The following is a 10,128-nucleotide window of genomic DNA, read 5'->3' on the forward strand; positions in this document are numbered from 1 at the left end:
GAACTTAAAAAAAAAAGTTCGGGTTCGGGAACCCGAACCCGAACTCCGAACCCCATTGTAGTCAATGGGACACGGACTTTTAGAAAAAAAAATGCGCGGATGTCCCCGCAAATTCAATAACCAGACGCTTTAGGTCCGGTATGGATATTAAGCGGAACCCCCACCGTCAATTTAAAAAAAAATGACGTGCGGTTCCCCCTAAATATACATAACCAGACCCGTTATCCGAGCACGTTGACCTGGCCGGCAGCAGAAAAGAGGGGGGGACAGAGTGCGGCCCCCTCCTCTCCTGAACCGCACCAGGCCACATGCCCTCAACATGGGAAGGATGTCCCCATGTCGATGGGGACAAGGGTCTCATCCCCACAACCCTTGCCCAGTGGTTGTGGGGGTATGCGGGCGGGAGGCTTATCAGAATCTGGAAGACCCCTTTAACAAAGGGGACCCCCAGATCCTGACCCCCCCCTGTGTGAAATGGTAATGGGGTACACTGTACCCCTACCATTTCACGAAGGAAGTGTAAAGTCTTGTAAAAAAAAACACACACACACACACTGTAGAATAAAGTCCTTTATTAATAATAATAAAAAAAAAAAAACTCCAGCGGTGATAATCCACTCGTTCCCGGCTTCCTGCTCCAACGTTGTCCTGATCCAGCGACGGGTGCGGGTGATCTCCAGCGACGAGAAGATCCAGCGACGGGTGATCTCCGGTCCAGCGATGAGAAGATCCATCCATCCAGAGCGCAGCATCGCCGACCTCCTCTCACCTCTGGACACAGCCCAGCGAATGACGCGCTGCAGCTGTGACATTACTTATATAGAGGAGGCAGGGCCACCCGTCACGTGCCCCACCAACCTCTGACGTACCCTCTGCTACGTCACTGGGTAAGCCCCGTCTTCCCTCTTCCTGGGCTCCCCTTAATATCCATACCAGACCTAAAGGGTCTGGTTATTGAATTTGCGGGGACCTCCGCGCATTTTTTTTTTCCCGAACTCCGATCCCGGACCCGAACTTTTTCCAATTGTTCGGGTTCGCTCAACTCTAGTATCTAGTTCTGTGGGTACGGCGCATAGATACGGCGGCGTATATATACACTTACGCCGCGCATCTCGAGATACGCCAGCGTAACTTCTTTGTGAATCTGGGCCAAATTGTTTATAGCCTATCCCCAACCCTAACAGTTATAGTAGAACTCCAGTTAAAAAGTAACACTGTAAAAATGAATAGCCTTTTAGAGTACTGTATAAAAACATAATTTAATGTAATACTCACCCTAAGTTCAGAGCTGTCCTCCACAGTATCTCTTTCTACTACAAGATCTCCACAGTCTCATGTCAGGCATTATTCAACCCATTTCCTGTAAACCCAAACTGTCATGGACCTGTCCCAGCCTGTGAGCTCTTCTCTTGTCAATCAACTTTCTCTTCTTAACCACTTCAGCCCCGGACCATATTGCTGGTCAAAGACCAGAGCACTTTTTGCAATTCGGCACTGCATCGCTTTAACTGACAATTGCCCGGTCGTGTGACGTGGCCCCCAAACAAAATTGGCGTCCTTTTTTTCCTACAAATAGAGCTTTCTTTTGGTGGTATTTGATCACCTCTGCGGTTTTTCGTTTTTGCGCTATAAACAAAAATAGAGCGAAAATTTTGAAAACAAAACAATATTTTTTACTTTTTACCATAATAAATATCCCCCAAAAATATATAAAAAAAACATTTTTTTCCTCAGTTTAGGCCGATACGTATTCTTCTACATATTTTTCATTAAAAAAATCGCAATAAGCGTTTATTGATTGGTTTGCGCAAAAGTTATAGTGTTTACAAAATAGGGGATAGTTTTATGGCATTTTTATTAATATTTTTTTTTTTACTAGTAATGGCGGCGATCAGCGATTTTTTACGGTACTGCGACATTATGGCGGACACTTCAGACACTTTTGACACATTTTTGGGACCATTGGGACACTTCGGACACTTTTGACACATTTTTGGGACCATTGGCATTTTTATAGAGATCAGTGCTATAAAAATGCATTGATTACTATAAAAATGCCACTGGCAGGGAAGGGGTTAACACTAGGGGGCGAGGAAGGGGTTAAGTATGTTCCCTGGGTGTGTTCTAACTGTAGGGGGGTGGACTCACTAGGGGAAATGACTGGTCGCTGTTTATACATTGTATGAACAGACGGTCAGGCATTTCTCCCCTGACAGTACACAATAGTTTACACACACAGCTCCCGGTTCTCGCTCTGTAACGAGCGATCGCGGGTGCCCGGCGGCGATCGGGGCAAGTCAGGGGCAAGCGGGGGGCGTGCGCGCGCCCCTATTGTCTGCTCGGCGAGCTGACGTATAGCTATGTGATCTCGCCCAGCAGAGCCGACCTGCCGCCGTATAACTGCGGCGGCTGGTCGGCAAGCAGTTAATAGGCCTAATGTACACTACAACTACTAAAGTGAAGTTTAGAAGCAGTTGGGCATTTTTTCAGCAGCCCCTGAACTCTATGTTATCTTATCTCTACATGTACACTCAGTCATTTATAGTAATTTATGCCTCGTACACACGGCCAGGCTTTCCGTGAAAAAGAGTCAGACAGGCTTTTTTTCTTGGAAAGTCCGGCCGTGTGTAGCCTCCATCTAACTTTTTTTGTCGGAAGTCCGACAGACCTTAGATGGAGAACCTGTTCTTTAGCTTTCCATTGGACTTCTGATGGACTCACGGTGGACTTTTGCATGATCAAAAGTCCGACCGTGTGTACGAGGCATTAGAGGCAGTTGAGGTTACAGGCATTTTTTTGAAAGCAGAAAAATTGCGTTCAGAACTGTAGTTTACCTGCCTTTCAAACATCAAATGCTTGTAACTGCGTGTAAGTGTGGTAAACCGTGTTTATGTGTGTTTACATTTATAAGCGTTTTTAAAGTGGAAACATGTTCTGATAATTTTTGAACATATAAAAATGTTGAAAAAACACACGTTTCCCCACATGCTGTTACCTGCATTAATGGATGAGTCCAGTAGCAATGAACTCTGGTCCTCTCACGTAATTTTCTATGTCTGTAAAGCCTCAGCAACAGCAACATTAGCAGCATTTCCTCACACATGCTCATGATGGAATCCATAGTGAAAACACAAAAAATAAGACAGCTTTCTACAAGCACACTGCTCTCTCTTCTTTCACAGAATGACTGAAATAGTTAATAATTTACTTGAGTTTAATGCATTGTGGGCATTTTGGAGGGTCTCCTAAGGTTATCTTTAACCATTTGCTTACTGGGCACTAAACCCCTCTTCATGCCTAGACCAATTTTCAGCTTTCAGCACTGTCACTCTTTGAATGGCAAATGCAACACTGTACCCAAATTAAATTTTTATAAAGAAAATCCACAAATAGAGCTATCTTTTGGTGGTATTTAATCACTGCGTTAAAAACCTAAAGTGCTACGAAAACAGCCCAATTGCACTGCTCAGCACCAAAAAAGAACCCCTTTAGGGAAATAGTTAATAATAATAATGTTATCTCAGTACAGTTTTAAAAACCAGTATAATAATAGTAAGTGTTCTGCATTTACATTAGCAGCTGCTAAAAATAATATGAATGTTAGCAAAATATGACTATAAATGATATTAGAAAGTTCCCTACAGTCCAATGTCCTAAAATGTCACAGCAGTGCTCATGTCAATCAGTCCAGTTATGACACGCTTTCATATGTTTCTGCACATATAAGAATAAAACGGTAAGCGCAATTTTTTCTTCTCAAGTAGTGTGATTCATATTGTGGTTGACCTAGTTGATACCGATTTTATACCATCCACCAAGATTGCCACCACGTGAGGAAAAAAACTCCCCTTAGGGAGTGCACTCAGCAGATAAAAAGATCATATACTCCTTTTAATATGGTCTTTGGCCACCGCTTCAAAAGAACATCTACCAATTCTGCTAGCCTTATGCCGCGTACACACGATCGGTAAATCCGATGAGAATGGTCTGATGGACCATTTTCATCGGTCCAAACCGATCCTGTGTGGGCGCCATCGGTTATATAACCATCGGTCCATCGGTCCGTTCTCATCGGATGGACCGATCGTGTGTACGCGGCATTACTGGATATACAAGGCTCCAAATGGGATAGGATCATATAAAAAAATGGAATGTCCACATAGTGTAATCCTGTTTACCATTTATTATAGCCCAAAATCCCCCCTTATACATAGTCACCAGTCACCATTTTGTTTCCAGAGAAGAACGTCCGTCTATAACAGCCCGCATGTCTTCTTCTTGGTATTCCAGCTGACTCTGACCTGTAAACGTCACTTCAGGTTTGTCGTAGATCCATTTATGGATCAGACTTCCCTATCCCAGCATTGAAAATCTAGTTTGAACATTCTAACTTGTGGGCTAAAACTGATCTTCAAGACCTGATACAGGTTACTCAGGACGTGTTCCAAAATATTGTATATGGGAGTACGCCTATTTGAAGCTGAAGTGGGCAAAAATTTGAGCCCTAAGATCACGAGAGATCTTAACACACATGGGGCCAGATTCACAAAAGGGATACGACGGCGTATCTCCTGATACGCCGTCGTATCTCTGTTTCTATCTATGCGACTGATTCATAGAATCAGTTACGCATAGATATCCATAAGATCCGACAGGTGTAATTGTTTTACACTGTCGGATCTTAGGATGCAGTACCGCGGCCGCCGCTGGGGGGAGTTTGCGTCGTAAACCAGCGTCGGGTATGCAAATTAGGAGTTACGGCGATCCACAACGGATTTTTGCGTTCGCTACGTCACCGCTAGTCTAGTTTCCCGTCGCAAAAATAGTCGTCGTTTTGGGTGCCCTAACTTTAGTCAGCAATCGTATTGCTGTCTAAAGTATGGCCGTCGTTCCCGAATCGAAATTTTAAATTTAACGTCGTTTGCGTAACACGTCCGGGAATACGGAAGTACGCTACGCGTGTCGCCGTTCGAAAAAATTACGTCACAGCGAGCAAAGCACAACGGGAATTGCGAAACGGAGCATGCGCAGTAGGTCCGGCGCGGGAGCGCGCCTAATTTAAATGGCACACGCCCATTTGAATTGGCCCGCCCTGCGCCGGAGGCTGCCAGCGTAGTTTTCATCGCAAGTGCTTTGTGAATCAGGCACTTGCGATGAAAACTTGCAGCGGTGTAACGTGTCTACGATACGTTACGCCGCCGCGATTCTACGTGAATCTGGCCCATAGCTTCTAAGTTGGAGTAGTTAACTTTAAAATTTGATAACTCTCTATTATTTATCCAATTCTACCTAAAGAATGGAAAGGAAGATCGGGGGGATGTTACAAAGAAAATAAATTCTTTCGAAAAGACATTTATTTTATGTTTCCCCCTCCAGTGTGGAGGTGATTAGATATTGAGTGACACCTTAAAAAGGGTTCTAGGGTGAGTATGAACATAAGCGGTGAGAGGGAGCACCCTTGGCGAGTCCCATTCTTTATGGAAAGGGCCTCTGAGATGGTATAATTATTTTTACCTTAGCCAATGGGTCAGAGTACAGTGCAAAAAGCCATTATTTCATCCCCTCTCCTAGACCTCTCCTAGACCTACATGGTCTAAAGTTGCTTAAAGAAAAACCCAATTGCCCCTATCAAAAGCTTTTTCCATGTTTGAGGATAAAAGCACTAATGGGATATGGCACGTTTGGGGGTAGTGTATGGTGTTCCGTTGCTAATTGTCTAGACATGTTCAGAACGAAAAAATGTGTTCAGTTTCATTTCATTTTTATTTGTTATTTACATAAATTTGTTTAGTTAAATTAGTTTCATTTGTTTTTTATTCGTTTTCGGAATTTGTTTTGTTTATTCGTTTTTGAATCAAATTCGAATAGTTTTCAAATTTGAAAAGTTTTTGAATTTGAATCGTTTTCAAATAATTTTACAATTTCCAAAGAGAATAAAATAGAATAGAAAATAAAGGAATAGAATAAAATGAATAGAATAGAAAAAAATATATAATATAATAGAGAAAAACAGAACAAACTAGGATAGAAAATAAGAGAATAGAATAAAAGAAGAATAGAATAAAATAGAAAGCTTATAACCATCTTCTGAAATTAAAATAGAATAGAAAGAATATAACTATTTTCCAAAAGTCAAATATAATCAATTTGAATTTGAGTAGAATAGAATAGAAAAAAACAACAGAATAGAATAGAATAAAATGAATATAACCATCTTCCTATTCTAATCTGTTCTATTCAAATTGGAATTGATTCTATTTGAATTTTTGAATGGTTATATTCTTTATTTTAATTATATATATTTTTTATTTGCTTATTCTATTATATTCTATTATTTGCTATTCTATTTTATTTTGTATTCTTTTTTATTCCATTCTATTATTTTCTGTTCAAATTTATTCTATTCAAAATTTTAATTTCGGAAGATGGTTATATTCTTTCTATTCTATTCTATTCATTTTTTCTATACTATTGTGTTATTTTCTATTCTATACTATTCAAATTTGAATTGATTCTATTTGAATTTTGGGGAATGATTATATTTTTCTATTTTATTCTATTCTATTGTTTTTTTAAATTATATTATTTTCTATTATATTATAGTCTATTCTATTATTTATTCATTCTATTCTATTCTTATGTATTCAAATTTATTCTTTCAATGTTATTCTTTTCTATTTCTTTTCTTTTCTATTTTTTTTCTATTATCTTCTAGTCTATTCTGTTCTTTTATTTTCTATTCTATTTTGTTCTGTTTTATCTGTTATATTCTTTTCTAGTCTGTTTTTTTTTCTATTCTATTCCTATATTTTCTATTCTAGCTTATTCTCTTAGGAAATCAGAAAACTTTTTGAATTTGAAAACAATTCGAAAACTATTTTGATTTGAATTCGAAAACGATTCCAAAATAATTTGAATTAGAATTTTGTCCAAATTTTTTTTCTTTGTTAATTCGGATTCATTTAAATTCGGTACTATTGTAATTCAGGAATTCGGATACATGCGAATTTCTGAAAAACAAAAATTTGGCAAAATTTTAATTCGGAACGAACCGCACATGTCTAGTATTGTCCTCACCTTCCCTGCCCAGAGTGAACCCAGATAGATCTGGAATTGCAAGAGTTGGGATACATGAAGCAGTCTGGAAAACAGGAAGCAATCTGGATATTTACCATCTAAAATATAGTTAATAAGCTGTGTACCCATCGGTAAAGAACTAAGATTTGCAATCTTGTTGCATTTTTTGGCAAACATTCTAGTCTTAAATCAATAGATGATTGACTATACTGAACTGGTTGAAATCCTTACTTATTTTTTTTTTACTGAACAGAGAAAAGCCATCTATATATAAGATTGCCCTATTCTTTAATTTTTTAAGAGCTGCCTGCACTTCTTTGTTTCTTAAGGAATAAATAAAAGGATTAAGCAATGGAGTTAAGATTGTGTAAAGCACAGCCAGAATCTTGTTGAAACCAGAGAATCCGCTAGTAGTTGGTCGTACATAGACAAAGATCATTGTACTATAGTAGACTGTAACTACAGTAAGGTGCGATGTAAATGTTGAACTAGCTTTTTTCCTTGCCATTCCTGAAGATATAGCCAGTACAGTGGTGAGTATTCTGAAGTACGATAGCAAGGTGATGATACAGGATCCCACCAGTATGAGAGAAGCCAGGAGGAAGATAAACAACTCTGTATGATGTACATTGGTGCACGCCAGTCTGAGGAGTGGTGTGATGTCACAGAAGAAATGTTGTATATGGTCAGGACCACAAAACTGCAATGCAGAGATGAAAAGAATAGAGAACATAGTAGATATGAAACCTGTTGACCAACAACAACTCACCAAGCAGTTACATATCCTGGAGGTCATGAGAGAGTGATAATGTAATGGTTTACAAACTGCTAAAAACCTATCATAAGCCATTATAGCAAGTAAAAAACATTCTGTGGACCCAAGTGATCCAAAAAAGTACAGTTGGGTAAGGCAAGCTACAAATGAAATAGAGCTGTTGCCTGTCACTGAACTGTGAACCATTTTGGGAACAGTGACAGAAATGTAACATATTTCCAAAGCAGCAAGATGGCTAAGGAAATAATACATTGGCGTGTGAAGATTCTTCTCAAACATGCAGATAATGATGATAATGAGGTTTCCAGAGACTGTTAGGACATAAATAATAGTAAACATCATAATGAAAATAATGCGTCCAGCAGGGGAGTCCCAAAGTTGAAGGAGGAAGAAAACTGTGACTTGGGTGCTGTTCATACCTTCCATATTCATGTAACTTAGAAGCAAAAAGGAAAACAGTTATCTTTTATTCAGCTACACTACATAAAGAATTAACATTTGTAAAAATAACATAACCTTTAGAGCCAGTTCACACTGGGGCAGCACGACTTGCTGAGCGACTCGGCAAGGCGATCTGCCCATGACTTCAGAGGCGACTTGCAAAATGACTTCTGTATTGAAGTCAATCCAAGTCGCCCTGAAGTCGTCCCAAAGTAGTACAGAAACCTTTTTCTAAGTCGGAGCGACTAGTCGCTCCTATTAGAACGGTTCCATTGTACAGAACGGAGCGTGACTTGTCAGGCGGCTAAGTCGCCTGACGAGTCACGCCTGTGTGAACCGGCTCTCACTGTATTAATAGAGAAGTGCCATGGGTGTAGAAAATAGGGTTGTCCCGATACCACTTTTTTTAAGACTGAGTACAAGTACAGTACTCACCAATTACCGATACTTTTTTTAAATCTCATGTGACAGTGGCACATGTGTCAGTTTTTTTTTACAATTCGTTTTTCAATTTAGGGGGGGTGGACAGTGTCAGTGTGTTTTTTATTTTATTTTTTATTATTTTTTACAATAATTTTTTTTTATTATTTATTGCAGTTCTTTTTTTTTTATCAGCCCTGTTGGGGGCTTTGGTGAGATATCAGGGGTATTAACAGACCTCTGACATCTCCCCTTTGAGACAGGGAAAGGGACTAGGGATTTAGATTCCCCAGTCCCTTTCTTAGCAGCCACAGTTTTGCTGAAAATGAATGGAGAGAAGACAGCAGCTCCTCTCCATTCATAAACTGAAACATTGTAAACACAGTTTACGATGTTTCAATTATGTGAATGGACAGAGTCACAGCAGCATGGAGGGGGACAGCAGCACGGAGGGGGACACAGAGGAGAAGAGAGGGGGACATGGAGCAGCACAGAGAGGGACACGGAGCAGAAGAGAGGGGGACACAGAGCAGCACGGAGGAGGACACGGAGCAGAAGAGAGGGGGACAGCAGCACAGAGGGGGACACGGAGCAGAATAGAGGGGGACATGGAGCAGCACGGAGGGGGACACAGATCAGCATGGAGGGGGACACAGAGCAGCATGGAGGGGGACACAGAGGGGGACAGCAGCACAGAGGGGGACTGGAGGAGAATATGGGGACAGTCAGCAGTGAACGTGTGTGGTAAAGTTACAAGCACCGTTCACCGATGATTTCACTAAAACAGCTGAAAACCATGGGGGGGGGGGAGCGGAGAAACGGACCAGCTGTCAGACTTTGAAACCTATACAGGGTGATCAGTGCTTGTAACTCTCCCATCGCACTGATCACCCTGACTTCCCAGGAATCGGGTGAAGCATCGGAGCATTTGCCCGAGTACAAGTACTCAGGGAAATGCTCGGTATCGGTACCGATACCGATACTAGTATCGGTATCGGGACAACCCTAGTAGAAAGGGTTACTTATTTGTAGTACGTTTGGACTTTGATGGTACCGTATATTAACTGGTATTAAACAGTCAAGATTAAGAGAATTCCAATTTTTTACAAAAGTATATATAATAATCACATATTCATAGAATCAGAATGAATCATGACAATCAAAGAATAATTGTTGTACATCCTATCATAACAAATAGAACATAGATACCATCCATATATTGTAATTGCTCTACATGTTTTGCAGGTTTACTGTATATTTGCCACTTTTTCAGGAGCTTTCTATGATCAGATGGCATAAAGAAAAGATTGTTATGTAACTAAAAAATAGATAGAAAAAACGGTATATATGTTGTTCAAACGGTACATTTTGTGAATACACATAATCATAAATTTATATAAACAAAAGGACATCCG

The 10,128-nt window shown here is 40.1% G+C and overlaps 1 protein-coding gene across 1 annotated transcript; it reads right to left on the bottom strand.

Annotated features, from left to right (window-relative positions):
• Positions 1 to 7,261: 7,261 nt before the first annotated feature.
• On the bottom strand, positions 7,262 to 8,284 carry LOC120946546 (olfactory receptor 6B1-like). The gene has a single exon (XM_040361152.1). It carries the CDS (start codon positions 8,282 to 8,284, stop codon positions 7,262 to 7,264), a length of 1,023 nt encoding a protein of 340 aa, XP_040217086.1.
• Positions 8,285 to 10,128: the final 1,844 nt, after the last annotated feature.

The sequence above is a fragment of the Rana temporaria genome, chromosome 1 (assembly GCF_905171775.1).
Source record: "Rana temporaria chromosome 1, aRanTem1.1, whole genome shotgun sequence".
NCBI lineage: Eukaryota > Metazoa > Chordata > Amphibia > Anura > Ranidae > Rana > Rana temporaria.

Excerpts from the sequence above, each read along its gene's own strand:
- LOC120946546 (XM_040361152.1), bottom strand. The coding sequence starts at position 8,284 with ATGAATATGGAAGGTATGAACAGCACCCAAGTCACAGTTTTCTTCCTC.